Source organism: Epinephelus moara, chromosome 20, assembly GCF_006386435.1.
Source record: "Epinephelus moara isolate mb chromosome 20, YSFRI_EMoa_1.0, whole genome shotgun sequence".
Classification (NCBI taxonomy): Eukaryota; Metazoa; Chordata; class Actinopteri; order Perciformes; family Serranidae; genus Epinephelus; species Epinephelus moara.
Genome location: NC_065525.1, coordinates 26,391,612 through 26,408,701, shown reverse-complemented (window position 1 = coordinate 26,408,701; position 17,090 = coordinate 26,391,612). Strand labels below are relative to the sequence as shown.

General features: G+C 40.0%; 1 protein-coding gene across 1 annotated transcript; it reads right to left on the bottom strand.

Annotated features, from left to right (window-relative positions):
• Positions 1-5,490: 5,490 nt before the first annotated feature.
• cib2 (calcium and integrin binding family member 2) lies at positions 5,491-15,874 on the bottom strand. The gene is made up of 6 exons (XM_050073396.1): positions 15,529-15,874; positions 14,190-14,224; positions 9,723-9,834; positions 6,941-7,088; positions 6,639-6,834; positions 5,491-6,221 (listed from the first exon to the last, which is right to left on the bottom strand). The coding sequence occupies exons 1-6, from the start codon at positions 15,577-15,579 to the stop codon at positions 6,200-6,202; spliced, it is 564 nt and encodes a 187-aa protein (XP_049929353.1). The 5' UTR covers positions 15,580-15,874; the 3' UTR covers positions 5,491-6,199.
• Positions 15,875-17,090: the final 1,216 nt, after the last annotated feature.

The following is a 17,090-nucleotide window of genomic DNA, read 5'->3' as shown; positions in this document are numbered from 1 at the left end:
GGGGTGTACTGTGTTTACTACCATCAATGCTGCACTTCACTCACAGGCAACTTTATTTGCATACAGATTTCAAACGTCTGTTTACGACAGTGATGAGGAAGTGTGCAGCAATGTCGTTTATTATCTTCTATCATCTGCTGCTCTTTTACACTCTAATTATAGTTTTAGTGTAGACACTAAAAAGAGTAACCTTTCTGTGTGCTTGAGTTATCTTCTAATGTGATTACAGGAACAACTGCAGCACTTTTTCATGTCGAAGTTGGGTGGCAGGCATATGGAAATAAGATGTTTCCCCTGCAGGTGATGTCATGCAAACCAAGATATACTAACCCACTAAAATGTAAAATCATTTAGCTCGGAACATCTGCAGTGTTTTCTGTCGTGGTCTTTTTCATTACTTAGACAAAGATGATAACGTTTCAGCAGAAAACAGAAGGAAACGTGTCACTTCTCAACAAAGAGATATGATGTGATAGTGCCTGATTGCGCATCAGTGGGTTTCGGCCCCTGTGAATGACTCTGACGAAACACACAACACGCTACACATTTTGACAAATAAAGGCCTGTCTCAATTAGAAGCCTGGTCTGGTTGCCAAGTAGTTCATTGTTTTTTGGAAGTTCTTAGGATGCATAAAACCAGGTTGTTGGCTACCTCACATTATGTGTCAATTTCTCAGTTACCCTGTAAGATACTCACTTTCCTTTAGTCCATAAGGGTCCTCAGATCAAAAGAATCAAAAGGGTTTTTTTGTAAGAATTAATCCAACTTGTGAGTGTTGTTTTAACAGGATAAAGTGGTGTTGTGTTGGTATGCTGGGTGCTGTAACTCACTCTCTCTCTGATGCTCTGTTAGAGCTAGATCAAATGAATGATTCATAACAGATACATTATCCAAAGCCTAATTTTAAAACAAGTAATATTCACGCTGGTTTAAATAAACATTTTTATTGTATTCCCCAATCTTTGCTGAGCACCAGTTTTGTGTTAAATAAATTAAAGGCCTGCCCCATATAGACACCTGTCCCAAATGTAGGCCTGTTGATTTTAGTGATGAAGGCAAATAATAGCCTGAGCTACAGCTAGCTTAACTGAAGTTATGTGGTATGCTAATTAAAAAGAACACAGTGAAAAGAGAAGAGAAAAATAATATCTTAATTTTATTATCATAACAGCACAATTTTATGGTGTGGTGTGGATATCCAAGAGAGCATTACAATATAACTAGATTTAAAACATGGTATAAATCTAAAAAAAAATATATTGATTGCATTTATAAGCAGTATATAGTCATTAAATAAACTGTCTTACAATCTGTTATATATAAGTAGTTTTTATTAATGTATTTGTCAACAATTATGAATTGGCCATTATTAATTTAATCAATGATTAATAACACTGCATAACACATTTTGCAGTTTTTGTAAAACATGAATTGATTAAACACATGAACAAATCCCTCACAAGTGTGGATTTAATTGTTTTCATGATAATTATAATAATAATGATAAAGCTATAAAGCTATTAAATGAATGAATAAATATATAAATTTAGCATAATTGCTAAAAAAAAAAAAAAAAAATGGGGGGGGTATTTAGAGCAGAATAAATACTTAATATTCAATATTCATATTCACTATCAGTTTATACATCAGATACGGAGGCTTCACAGGAAGTGTTTCAGAAATTGCAAAATACATTTGACATTTAACAGTCTCTCCAATGCCTGTGCTTGCAACTAGATACTGTAGTGTATCATAGTGTGTAATAAACCAGTTATTAGTTGTTTATATACTGCTTATGACACACTATGAATTATCCATAAATACGTCAATCAATAACTGATAACACTTTCTACAGTTTTTATATAAAAACATGAAAACATGAATTGATTATACACATGAACAAATCCCTCACAAGTGGGTTTTAAGCACTTTATAAATGTAAATGTAAGGAAGAAAGAAAGAAAGAAAGAAAGAAAGAAAGAAAGAAAGAAAGAAAGAAAGACAGAAGGAAAGAAAGACGATAAAGGTCGACGTACTTGTGGATCTTTCAGCAGTATCTCATGGCCCCCATCAGTGGATGGACTTTGCTTGGTTGTTACAGAAAACTAAGATTTAGGCCAATAAATAAATGTCTAATTGCTAAAAATAAATAAATATTTAATATTCATATAGTCACTATGAGTTCATACATTAGTTATACAGGCTTCACAGGAAGCGTTTCAGATATTGCAAAACACATTTGACATTTAACAGTGTCCCTTATATCTGTTTATATACTGCTCATAAATGCTAAATAGAGTATGATTAAAAAAATCAATTTCAAGAAGAATTTATAATATAGGAAACACTGATACACAGCAGCACCACCTCCACAAGAATCTCTCCATCTGCCATCGAGCAGTTTGTCAGACCTCACTGTCATCACGCTGTGAAAGCTGAAGGCAACGTCTTAAATCACATCGAGTTAACACAAGACAAGAGTCCCGTGGAGTGACATCGGCGTGAGCTTCACACACTGTTTGGCCCCTCTCAAGCACAGAAACAGTTGCTTACAGTAACGGCTGCTTTACAGCCCCAGTATCACATTGCACCAGGAGCTTCTCTGCTGGAATCATAATTAAACAGATGTTCTCGGTGAGACCAGTAATTAATGGAGCCACACAATCGGTGCTGCATTGCCCTGAGTATTTGATGCTGCCCTCATAAAGGGGAGCTGGAGATAAGGGAAGAATTAACTGGCAGCTCTTGATGACAACTGCACTCTGTTTAACTGACTTCAACATCCTCCCCCTTTCAGGCGAATTAAGACACTCAGTATGAACTTCACCTCATTTTCCATAGTTGGCAGTGTGCCTGAGAATAATCACCCCATCCACCTACACGGCTCTACTTTATACTCTCATATTTTAGCGTTGATCTGCAAGCATGTGTATTTTTGGTCTGCTGTCACGCACTAGATCCTGTCTGAACAATCGCCCATCACAATAGCTACCAGGAACAACTATTGCCCAACAACACACTTGCACTGAAGTGATCTAAATCTGTGCTGGGTTGCTTGTTATGTTGCTTTAGCCTGCAGCCAGTGTCCCAATTTCTTCTTTGTAAGTGTTCTGTTTTTGTCAGCACCAATACTCACGCTTGTTTTGCAGCCTTTGCACAAAGACGTAAAGATGACTCGGATGTGACTCTTGGCAGATGAACAAAATGTTCTGCACGTATGGCACATATTCATATTGCACAGTATGACTCACTAGTACAACCTGAGGTAAAAATATGCTGCATAAAACCAAGACATCACACTTTACTCCATATGTACCTGATGCATATATGTACCCTACAGCCCAGGAACCAGGATTAATCAAACAACATGATCACGGCCATTTCCTGCATCTTTCCTGTAGAGATTAACTGTGTGCGCAGGATGTAATAATGCTTGTGAGTGCTGAGGCAGCTCGCTCCTAACGATCACATCCTGCTTAACAAGTTATTATAGCTCCTATGATGGGCTATGCAGAGGCGGAGTCATTTCCTGACCTTTACTGTGCACACTCCTTGATCATCATGGGCTGCAGACTGAGGTGAACTTGTTATATGGACGGGATATTACTGAACTAATTTAAAGGTACAGTGTGTAAGATTTAGGGGGATTAAGGGGCATCTAGCAGTGAGGACTGCCAATTGTAACCAGCTGAAACTTGTCCTGGTTAGAATTACTTCAGGTACTTGTTCAGGTTTTTACTGGGAGCTGAATAATCCACAGAGCTAAAACTCTCCACAACAAACAAACCAGGTGATTAAAACCAGTAAAATCACTGAATAAAGCGGTTTCACATTCATGGAAAAAAAATGTGTTTTTCCAACACTCTTATTGCAAAGAGGCTGCTAATGCCAAAATGCAAATGGGCCTCTCTAGAACCAGTATTTGATATGTCTGTTTTGGGTTACTATAGAAACATGGCGGTGCAACATGGCAATTTCCATGGACCAGGCTCATTCTAAGGCGGGGCTGGGCAGCCTGTGGCTCCAGTGCCACGTGCAGCTCTTTAGCTTCTCTCCAGTGGCTTCCTGTGGCATTTTAATTTTTATTTATCATTGCTGTAGCCCTAAAGAAATCCAAACATTATCTAACTGTAAAAATGTGTAGCCTATCCACAGAATTATAGAAAAAAAGTTTTAAAATTGTGTCAACTACGTCTACAGCCTGGCACCTTTTCCTCTACATGTTGCTGAGGTCATGTCTAAATGAACCTCAGTAGTGGTGGCTAGTCTTGAATCTCCCTTGCAAGATTCATTATTGATTTCAAATTAAAAAATGTAAGTCTTACATGAAAATAAAGACATTAATAATGGGGGCCAGATGGGGCGTCGGTGGCTTAGTGGTAGAGCAGGCGCCCCATGTACAAGGCTGTTGCCGCAGTGGCCCGGGTTCAACTCCAGCCTGTGGCCCTTTGCTGCATGTCACTCCCTATCTCTCTCCCCCCTTCACGCTTGTCTGTCCTGTCAAATAAAGGCTAAAAATGCCCAAAAAATATCTTTGAAAAAATAAATAAATAATGGGTGGCCAGATTAATATGCTTTCACCACCAACTCTTACCAAATATTCATAAATAGCCCACTGCAGAGTAGCCACCTTGAGCTAAAACATGTTAATGAATGCTAATTTAGACCCATTTGTAATGTTGATAGGCTATTTTAGACATAATAGACTGTGTTACCTCATAATTAGACTCAAATATGTTTTGCGGCTGACTCCTGTTCTAGGGTGACAAAAACATGACCATTCCTATTTTTAGTTGATTATACACTCAAGAAAATATACTTATTATCTTCCATTTTTGCCAACATATTCCCCCTAAATCATGCACACTGGACCTTTAAAGGTATACTTTGCAGGACTTTCTTAAAAAACAAAGTATCATTAATGTAACCCCTCTTAAAATCATCACATATGACCCACTAGAAGTGTGTGGATGTGTATTTTTCTGCAGATACTCTGCCCTCTACCTGTATCTTCCTCTTGTTGTCTGTGTTTGGGAGATTTATGGGTGTGTACCTCCACAGTGCTCAGGTGAGGCTGAAGCTTTACAGAAAGGAAGCAACCAGCTGCCAGTTCGTTAGCAGCAGGCATCAAAGAGACACAGCACCAAAAATTATGCAAATAGAGCGAGGTGAAAGGCCAAACGAGAGTGAATCTGGAGTTGGTTGGTATTTCACTATCGCTGGCGAGAATATGGGCATTGGCTTCAAAACACCGTATCAGTGGATCCCCACCATTTAAATATGGCTATTCTTAAGATGAATTTGCCTTGTCTACTTGTTTAATACAGTGAGGTGAAACATTAAACAAGAGTAAATTGGGGGTTTGCTTTTACTTTTACTTTCGCTGGAGAGCGTGCTTACAAACGATAACCAACAATCTTGTATCGTATACCTTTAAGAACTTTCTCATGCTTTTTCAGTGACAACAATAAAATCAAGACACAGAATTACATTTATTCAAAGTAAGACAAATACCTGAAGTCACATAAAATACTGTAACATGTATATCTAAAAGATGGCTGTATTTAATATCTCATGGTAATGGCTGAGGCAGAGGAAAGCTACCAACGTTTGTTCAGATGACAGAGCCCTTCATGTAACTGGAGAACAGTAAGATATGATTGTCATCATCAGTGCCACAAGCAAAAAAAAAAAAAAAAAAAAACACAACCTAAAATGATTAAAAGCAATACACTGTGTGTACAAATATTGCATAGCTCATATAAAATATCTGTATGCCCTTAATGCCAGTGCTGTGCTTTCATTCACTTCAAGCTTTGTCCTTAGCCTTATAAATACTAAATATCCAGTCCGTCATTGTAGGAAGACTTGTTTGTATCTCATGTGCAATATAGGTAGATAAGCATTTTATGCATCAGTCCAGAGTCATGTTTTCTCCCAACAAGAAACCAATCCAGGTCAAGCCCTTTAAAGGTGGTGAAAGGAAAACACATTTTCATCTACAGTAAGAAATTCTGGGTCCTTGGAGAGCTCAAAGCAAGCTGTATCCAGTAGTTTGCTTCTTACTACGCAGACGTATTTATGTATGTTTCCTTTTTTTGGATGATGGGAGGCACTGTGCTGCGGCCAGGACAGGGTGCAGGTAGAGTACTGAGGTTCACCATGCTGCCGACCATGGAAACCCTCCATGTAGCCCTCTCAGATTCGTATATGGAAGGTACTGGAGTGACAAAAGAGACAACATGAGGGACCAGCATTAGTCATTGTGCATGTAAACATACTGATGTACTGTGTATGTGAGAATAAACCCACTGCAATGTTGTGTTCATCATTTCAGTGGGGACAGATTATGATGAGGCCATTTGCATATAAATGAGTGCGCATAGTGGTGACTCAGGATTAAACTGATGTTGTTAGGCTGACAGTTATATGATGCAAATGATTACCAGCCATCTGGGGGATGAAAACTGTAAGTAAGCAGGGACACAGCTCACAGCACTGCAGCATGAGGGCTAATGCATGGATCGGCTGATATTGAAGTGCCCCCGCTTGTCATATAGAACGAGCCGCATACAATGTATGGACAAATTCATCATATGAAAAGATTATTTGTCTTGAGCGAGGTGCATTTAATCACCTTAAAAAGTCAGGAGCCCTGGAAATCATATTTTCAAAGTCAGCAAAGGAGAGTTTGTTGTCCCCGTCTAAATCCGCCTCCTCGATGGCTTTCTCACACACCAGCTGCACCTCTTCAGGAGTCAACTCCTCCTTCGTCAGCTTATTTAGAGTCTTTTCAAGGTCCTCTTTGCACAGGTAATTATCCACATTGAAATCTGTGGGCAACAGAGATTTGTAACAAATAAAACACAAATTTAAATTGTATTGAATTCTGGGAAATTTGACAAATTATAATGTAGTGGTTTAGAAATGTGTCATTACCGTATATTTTGAAGGCATATATGGCCTTGAGTTCTCTAGGAGCCATTTCACTGAGCACTGAGAACATGTCCACAAATTCATTGAAGCTGAGATTCCCCATCCCGTCCTCTGAGAAAGACTCCACGATCCTGTTGCGGAATGGGTTTTCCTCCAGACAAAAGAGAAAAAAAGCCATTGATCAAATTCATCTTCAGCTTTCTTTATTGTGCATTCTGTTTCTTTTTTAGCAAATGAATCACACTCAAAATACAAGTGTAGGGAGGTGGAGAGCGTCTGTAACCATAACTGTGTAAAAGCATACAAAATTTGTGTCACTAGCCGTGTCTGCTACTCCTTTTTTCACTGACTCAAACTGCATTAGCTGACCTGAATCCCTAGTTCTCTCTTGCTTCTTTCATGCTGCCTAACTGAGAATATACTGTCAAGTCCAACACCATTATAACTTGGCTTTAACAGTACACAACTAAGACCATAATTTAGCATTTTCCATTTCAGGACTGGCAAACTAACTGCAACTCACTCTCTCTACCACAGATAAATTTGCATGGTAGCCACACACTGTGCTGGCCAGCTAGTTATTGCAATGCATCAGGTGTGCGTGTGTTTTGGAGAGGAGGCAAAGCGAGAACAGAAGAAACGAAACGGATTCCAAATTAAATGACAAAGTCAGCCTTGGGTTAAAGATCACTTCCGGCAGCTTTTGTAGCAGTGCAGAGAACAAGTCAGGAAAGCAGCAAATTCAGATCATTGTCTTTGTGACATCAAGATGCCAACATGCCAAAGAGCTGCTGGTTGACCTGCTGTACAACTGATATCCACTCATATACATCCATCCATTTTCATGCACTTATCTGGGGCTGGGTCACGAAGGCAGCAGGCCAAGCAAAGCACCCCAGACATCCCTCTCCCCAGCAACGCTTTGCAGCTCCTCCTGGGGGACCCCAAGGCGTCCCCAGGCCAGACGAGATATGTAATCCCTCAAGCGTGTTCTAGGTCTACCCTGGGCCTCCTACCAGTGGGACGTGCCCGGAGCACCTCTAACGGCAAGCGTCCAGGAGGCATCCTGATCAGATGCCCAAACCACCTCAACTGACCCCTTTCAACGTGAAGGAGCAGCGGCTCTACTCCGAGCTCCCTCCGGATGTCTGAACTCCTTACCCTATCTCTAAAGCTGAGCCCAGCCTCCCCATGGAGGAAACTCATTTTGGCTGCTTGTATCCGCGATTGCGTCACTACCCAGAGCTCATGACCATAGGTGAGGGTTGTGACGTAGAGGGACCAGTAAATCGAAAGCTTCATCCTCCGGCTCATAGTCATAATTGAATCATGTTTAAGTGGTATGATCAGACAAGCTAAGGCATGATTCATTCACTACATCCAGATCTTGGAAAGTTTTCTCTCATATCTTGCCTTAGGTCACCGGAAAGGACTTCAAAATAATCAAACACCATGTTGACCTCAATACTCTTCAATCAAAATATAATTCAAGGTTGTGAAATTCACCAGAAAGGACACTGAATCAAAGCTCGCTCAAGATTTTGTAGTGTACAGATCACAGAATACACAGCACCTTTCCCCCAAACAAAGATGGTGGCTATCTCATAATTTTTTATAGATCATGCTTATCATCAGTACCGGTATATCATGACATCCCTACTACACATTAATGTAAATGTAAGACTTAATGCAGTATACGTCTTAAATATATTCCCAAAGGACGGTTTCATGACCATTTGTTTTCACCTGCTGTTGTCAGTTTCACATCTGGTGTTTTCTGCTGATCACAGGGTCCAGCTGAAAAAGGCTGACTCCCTCTCTTTGCTGGTACAGTGAAGCCAATATTTTATCCTCCACTGCTCAACCATGAGTTACTACGAAAGATTTTATATCCCTGGTAATTAGCTGATTTGACCCAATTTGCAATAAATTCACACTGAATCACACTAATTCTACACCTCTACGCAATATACACACAGCTATTGTTTGGAGGACAGTTAGCATGTTTGAGCTCATCAAAAGAAGCCATTTGTATAAACAGCTATCAGCCATCTAAAGCAACGCCATTTTAACTGTATACCCCAAAGCAATGTCAGTGCAGCCTGAATCAGTCCAGTCAGCTCAACACAGCTCGTCAAAACTCAGCAAGATATGAATGTATTTATGGTTATGAAGCTGGAGAGCACTCTGGGTGACTGCTGGGTCTCATCAATCCTGCCTCGAGTGGTCTCCATCTTCCTCCTCTCCGTCCTTACAGGCCCTGCAATCCTGTGACAGTTTTACAGGCAAGGGCCAATTATGCCCAGAGGAAGGACACATTACGAGTCTCTGTGCTCAGCCCTCGGTGGATAAGGACTCCATATAAAATTGTGTGGTACTTGTGTCTGCTGCGCGGGAGAAAGGTGGAAGTAAATGTGGCTGTGATGTTACACAAAATGCCATTTCTAAAAGTCCTGGTTGTTCCTTTCAAATGGCAGGTGCTTAAAAATAGGAGGTGGATGCGTCAGTCAGGATGAGAGAGGCTTAGCGTTTCATGGCACATTAACTTTCACGAGCTCACAGAATGTGGTGTCATGCAATCATATCAGTGATGGCGATGGTTAAAAATCAATTCTGCCCTCTGAGAAGAGAGAGCGTATTGATCAGGTGTCTGCCCACGTGAGTGGTGGGTGCCGCGTTTGTTTTAGTGTCCTTATAGCACAATCCAAAATAAGACAACACAACACAGGATCATGCAGCTGCTTAAAAACCGAGTACAGGTAAAAAGAGGCTGAGGAGTTTTTACCTTTAACTCTGGCATGTTGACTATTAAGGCTAAAGGCAGTTTACAATCAGGATCGTTGGTGTAGTCCATTGGTACAAGATGTGGAGCCAGCTCATGATATCTGCCGTGCAACCTAGAGCACAAAATAAAAACACACATATGAGCTTTGATTTTTACTCAACACAAACACCAGAAACTTAAGATAAGATAGAACTTGGAAAATTGTTATGTTAGGAGATTTTCTCATTAACAGCACTGGGATGATGCAATAGGCTTTTGATTTATGAGTACCACAGATACAGTGCCTCTCGTTCTCCCTCCTGTCCTTCTCTCTCGCGCTGTGAAAACCTTGAATTTTATGTCATTCATTACTGAGAATAATGTCAGTGCCTGTCTGAATGATGAACACAAAAAGTCGGGAAAGTGGGTGTTTATCTACAGCGATCCCTTCACTCCGTCGTTTGACTAATCCTGTCATGGCGTACCCGCGTTTTCAGAGTAGAGCCATTTATCAGCAAGGACACTGGTCTTAGAGGACAAACCCACCACAATTAAATGAGATAAATCTGTCAAAATGATGGAGTTTGATTGGTACACCGAAAGACATGAACCCTGGTAAGTGTTCTCAAAACTACAGCACATCTAAAGATACAAAAACACTGAAATGCCGTAGTGCTAGATAAGACGTAAGGCTGAAGGGTTCAGATCCTTGTGACCTCATGACCATCTGTGATAACCTGTTTCCGTGATGTTACGTAACTGTGCTGTAAGCGCTGCAGCTGGAGACAGAAACAAGGAGTGTTTTATGAGGGTCATAAAGTGTAGGACCCAATTACGCCCTGTGCTGATTGTCAATTTTGTTTCCAGTCCACTGATGGCCTTGGAATCAAAGTCAGGCCAATATCACCGAGGAGGAGCAAGTACATGCACACCATTTGTTAATAAGGGGAAAAGGATTAAAGCTACAGTTGGTAACCTTTATAAAAAATAACTTTTTGTCAGAGCTGTTGAAACTGTCACTACATCCATACAGAAGTGTACCAGATTGAAAATCAGGTTCCTCCTCCTTGTAGTGCTTTTAATGGCATTTGCTAGAATCCACCACGGCTGAATGATAACAACCAATCAGAGCCGAGGAGTCTCTATGCAGCTCTTAATGATTTCAATAATGCTCGTGACCAGCGGTTAAACTGTCAAACTAGGCAGCGCTGATCAAATATGAATCAAGATTCTGTTACTGCATTGCCTATTTCTTTTCTAAAATGTTTTCATAAACATATTTTAGTGTACTGTTTAGCTGTTAAATGAGAACGTTTGCTCTGTCTGGTGAGCAGTGCTTTTCCAGGTCAAACATGGAGGCCAGGTTACAAACTTTCTCATTTTACAGCCAAACAGTGCACTAAAATATGCTTATCGAAACATCTGAGGTAAGAAATAGGCAATGCAGGAACAGAATCTTGATTCATATTTGATCAGCGCTGCCTAGTTTCACAGTTTGATCGCAGTACACGTTCTCATCCCAAGTCATCACATATTGCCGCTTTGTCAGAGGCCTTTCATGTCTACATAATGCGCTAGGTATCCTTCTGTGCTTGCTGTTGATGTTCCAGGATGCACTACCAACACCAGGACGTCAACAAAAGCACATGGTTAGGTTGGGAAAAAAACACCTTGGTTTGGCATCGAGGAAGCGAACAACAGACTCCTGGGTGAAAGTCCTGTGTTTGTTGGACACATCCACCACTATATAGGGACTTTCCAGCTCCTTATATTATGTCGTTACCGGCAGCGTTTCAATCTGACACTGTCCAGTGGCATATCATACCACCACGACAGGTGCCGACCAGTAGCATATCATAACAATGCGAAAAAGGGAAGTCTGGCCATGTTACATACTGACACCGCCCAGCTTTGCATCACACAGTCGCGAAAGGTGGCTAATTTAAATCACTGACAAGGCGGCAGTATTGGACAACTTCAGAATGAGAACAGGCTTGTAGTTCATGAGCAGGGACTGACATGATTGGTAGCTGTGTTAGAGACGCCTCAGCTATGATTGGTTGTTTTCATTCATGTGCAGTAATGCCATTAGAAGTGTACAAAGAGGCAGAGGAACATGACTTTTTCTTGATAGTTTGTGTACCTTTAAAGGACAGTAACAGGAGCACCACAGGACCCAAATGCCTGCAGTCTTATGGTTAGAAATATAATTTCAAAAATACACATATATGAGCAGATCAGATCCCAAATCCCTGCAGACTACATTCATCCTTTTCTAATGTTACACTGCAACACTCCTGGATATCAGCATTTAATTTCTTTAAGTAGCTATCTATCTTCCAGGATCTAGAACCACTGATAAAAGATACTGAAATGCGAGCATCACTGGTCGATTCCATTAACAAGAAATGCATCCTATTTGTTTAATTTATGCCCGTCATCGAGGGGGTGAGTGACAGGACGAGAGAAGTGATGCTACCTGATGAGTCATGATACCTCCGGCAATCAGTAAGATTAGATTGATATTTATTTCATCTTTATAAGTGTTGAGGCTGCACATGTCGAAAGAGGTAGAAATGTGACACTGAAAACAACACCACAGTCAAAAGGTCAACATGACTTTCAGAGGTTTAGGTAACATACCGATGCTGCTACAGGAGAGAGCCTTCTAGATCTTCACTGACAAGCACCAGATTATCTCACATAGCAGCAATCTCCATGAACAATAAGTGCACATTCTGAGCCATTCATAGATGTAATTACATGTGTCTGAAATGGCTGTTTGTATATGCTGGGGTGTTAAACTGATGGGGAGATATAAGAAGATAATTTATGGGTTTGATAAGGAGGTCATTTAGGATGTCAGACTGTACTAGGAAATTTAGTCGCCATTTATTTGCTGTTGTATTTATTTATGTGGGGGTTTTTTTCTGACTGAATTTTTGATGATATTGGCACATTTACAAGTTACAGTTATAAACTATAGCTTTATTACCAAAAATTGCATTTGCATGGATTAAAATAAAAAATAATCCTATATCAATTATCTCTCCTGAAAGGTAAGATGTATTCATAAACTGATTTAATTGTGTACTGTTGCATTTTCTTTGATTCATTATTGCAATAAATTGTAATAAAACATATTTTATATTCACTTGTCTGTTAATTATGTCTGTGGTGTTGCAAACATGGAAACAGAATGGAAAAAGCTCATCCTTACAACTCAATCAGGGTGAAAATGTGTGTGCAAATTAAATTTTTTGGGATAGCGGACATATTGGAAATATGTAAATTACAGAGTATAATAAAATTATAACATGAATTTAAAAGAAATCATAAATCTGAGTATTCCAATGTGTATCGAATGCTTAAAAATAAGGAACAGACACCAAGTTTGCCAAAAGAGTTTTAAAAAAAAAAATATTTTAGGTAGCCGCCATCTTGGAAATATGCAAATTAAAGGTCCTGATGCATCAAATGTTTCTCATGGCCAAAAACTATAAAATAGACACCAGGCTTATCCAGTTCAAAAGTTATGGCTGAAATGGTTTTCGGGTGGCAGCCATATTGGTTTTTGCCGCCATGGTCATCAGAGATACATATCAAATTTGGTGCTTTCGTCAGAAAATGAATGATTTTTCAGTTATGCCGCCCCACTATTACACAATTATATCGTGCCCATGTGCCAAAATGCATGATTTCCTCTTTAGAGTAGCAAGAGTACATATACAACCTAAAATTACAAGTTAGTGCTCAATACTGAATTGTTTTATCGCCACATTTGATTGGGTCCAATTTCAAATTCACTGTTTAAATCATCCTAATCAGTGGCAAACAACTACGCCCCTAGTCATACAACACATATGTAATTGTGTTACACTCCAAATATCCACATTTAGATATTAACATAACACAGTTATTAGAGTTTGAGAGTTTTAAACAGAGTATAACACATTATCTACAGTTACTCTGAGGTAACTTTAAGTTATGTGCTGTATATTAAATGAAAAATCATTCATTGCTTTCACAGTTCTGAAGTTATTCTAAGGCTGTAAGTCGGCTGCTATTATCAGAATGTTTTCTATCTTCCCCTTGTTGAACAGTGTCCAAATACTACACATCACAGCTGCCAATGAAATCAACTTCAGCATTAAGTTTCCCCAAGAGGGAAGCCGTCTGCTCTGAGGACTTGGCATGGCTCAGCGTGTGAGACACTTTGGATTCCTCCAGCAGGAGCCAAATGCAGTCTCAAGTGGTAATCGTTTTTTATACAGCCACTTGCAAACAAGGCATGGTTTGTGATTTCACAGTCAGTTTTATATGCCATGCCCAGTGCCCACTGAAAGTGCATCTTAACAACAGTGCAGGGAAAACACATTTGGTTACATTATTGTGTGTATAATCATATGGTAAGAGCAGGTGGTTTACAATTGACTGACAGTGCATCTGAGTAATGCATCAGAATTAGGAGGTTTATAAAACTCTTACCGCAGAATTTCCTTGCGTGTGAAAAACGTACAGTCCTGCAATGAGAGAAAAACAGCATGTCAAAACTGCTTTAGTCTGATAAAAGACTGTAGTGTTTATGGTACCAAATAATATTTACATCCTCTCTAAAACACTCTGACTCATCTGTGAGTCACACTCATGACAGTTCCTCTGAGGTCCCATAAACGCTAGTCGAGGTGTCTGGTAAAATGATGATGCGTGTGAGTGTTGTCACCTGCCACTTTGCAATAGGGACGATGTGGCAAAGGGGAACACAATCTACTGTTGTCTGACATGCACATGTTGGCACGCACATTATCTAACAGCCCTACAGGAGGCACCTCAGTTTACAGTTTCTCTTGTATCCACTGTGTCTGAGTGTGAGAAGCAGAGCGCAGCCAGCTGAGCTCCAGAGACAGATACATCCACTTAAGTCAATGCAGGCCCACTGATGAAGATATTTGGGTAGATAAGAAGTGTTGGGTGCTACATCTTAAACATTAAATCCTAGAAAAATAAGATAAAAAACAAGTGTATCTGTGAGGCTAAAAACAACAGATAACAGCCATTTAATGGGCTGACAACATCCAAATCGGATGACAGAAACTACAGCAACCAGAAAGCAACAGCGTAAGGGTTTCCAAAGAGCAGCAGGAGTAACCAGAGAGGCTCTTGAGAACCAAACTGTCTCCTAAGAGTAGAGTTTCACAGCATGTCACGTCGGCTTGGCATCAATTATTAAGTCCACACCTAATCACATGATAAACCTGTGCACATGAAGATGTCTTTCTTCCCAGGAAAACCTGGATTATTGTTACAGGGGACAAAGGCCAGATCTTCTCAGTTGGTGACACAACAAACACAAGATGCTCCAGTTTGCGATGAAATCAAAACCTCCTGATAGGCTATTCTCACCTAACACGGATCAAGACTGTGTAAATATTTAAACAGAAGAGTCATAACTGGCCACGCTTACATGGAAATTCATTATTAGGCCTACCTATTATGAACTGATAGGGATCAGAGCCACCTAATATTACTGATCAATACTGAACATCCATTTGCTTTTATCTCTGTTTCACATGTTGCTTTTTCCATTAAATCCAGGACTCATGTGGATCCACTGTCAGGAGTGAGATGGTCATTATCAGGAAAAAAAGATCAATAATGATGTACAATAGGCCAATAAGGAATAGTGACACACTGCATGCACTTAAGCCTGTAAACCAATGCTGTATATGCACAGTTCTCTACTTATATTCCTATTTATTTTATAATTAAAGATGATTTTCCTGCACCTGGAGTTGTATCTCCTCCACCATGCTGCATGCAAGCTCACCTGGTAGGCATCAAGTTGCTCGTCGGTAAATATAGTTTGCTTGTTACCCATCTTAATCAAGTCATTTGTTGCTTGTCCACATTCACAACACTGAACGTCCGAAGCCTTTTCTCAATGAGAGGCATTTATAAAGGTCCGCGGCAAAGACAAAGTCTCCGCACAGGATGGATCAGCGACATTGCAAACTCTTAATAAAACAGGTTGCTGCTGCTGCTGTTGTTGTTGTTGTTGTTGTCCTCACAGGAGATGTCCGCCATGGCTGTAAAACGCAGATGCTGCATTCAAAAAACATGTGTAAAAATGAAAAGTGGTAGAGCAGTGTCCAGTTATTGTGTCGGAGCCGGTGGAGGTTGAGCTGCAAACTGATCTGCTGCTCTTTAAGCACCCAGCTGCTGTCCAACCGGAGTCAGGGCAGACCAATAGGACCCCAGGTAAATAAATAAATAAATGCCTGCATAAATAACTGTGGAGCTGATAATGAAGGTGCTGCTTAATGTTCACCAAACGGATACATACCATGACATCAGCTAATTTAATGCTATAGCTTTTTACATGTCAATAACTTCATCATTTTAATCAGTAGGCTATTTAAATGCTTAAGGTGAAGCTAAGATTATAAACTTATGTATGTTTTGGTCATTTAATCTATAAAGCTTTATATTTAATAAACGGATCATATGTCTGTGGAGAGGATATGTAGCCTATGTAATATATGCATATTATATGGTATGTTTGGCTTTATAAAAAATACACACATGCATACTTCTACTGTGTAAATACTCTTTCATGTGTCATTATATATTACACAATGTCATTATACTACGTTTATTAGCCTGCCTATGTACATATTCTTATTAATATCCTTTATGTTTATACTGTGCAACATCCCTGTGCAATATTTTACCACTTACTGTCCAATAATGTTTATAACACTCATCAGAGTGTATAAAAAATGCTTGTTAACGCAAATAGCTAATCAACTAATCATGTGGCAGCAAATCAATGCATTCAGACATGTAGACATGGTCAAGACGACCTGCTGAAGTTCAAACCGAGCATCATAGTGGAGAAGAAAGGTGATTTAAGTGACTTTGAACGTGGCATGGTTGTTGGTGCCAGACGGGCTGGTCTGTCAGAAACTGCTGATCTACTGGGATTTTCACACACAACCATCTCTAGGGTTTACAGAGGATGGTCCCAAAAAGAGAAATTATCCAGTGAGCAGCAGTTCTCTGGGTGAAAATGCCTTGTTGATGCCAGAGGTTCAAGATGATAGAAAGGCAATAGCAACTCAAATAAGCACTCGTTACAACCGAGGTCTGCAGAAGACCATCTCTAAACCAACAACACGTCGAACCTTGAAGCAGATGGGCTACAGCAGCAGAAGACAACACCAGGTGACACTCCTGTCAGCTAACAACAGGAAACTGAGGCTACAGTTCACACAGGCTCACCGAAACTGGACAATAGAAGATTGGAAAAAAATTGACTGGTCTGATGAGTCTTGATTCCTGCTGCGACATTCAGACGGTAGGGTCAGAATTTGGTGTAAACAACATGAA

Excerpts from the sequence above, each read along its gene's own strand:
- cib2 (XM_050073396.1), bottom strand. The coding sequence starts at position 15,579 with ATGGGTAACAAGCAAACTATATTTACCGACGAGCAACTTGATGCCTAC. Across the intron at positions 7,089-9,722 it reads TCAACATGCCAGAGTTAAAG|GAAAACCCATTCCGCAACAG; the intron begins GTAAAAACTCCT and ends TTTTGTCTGGAG. Across the intron at positions 6,222-6,638 it reads AGGGCTCCTGACTTTTTAAG|TACCTTCCATATACGAATCT; the intron begins GTGATTAAATGC and ends TTGTCACTCCAG.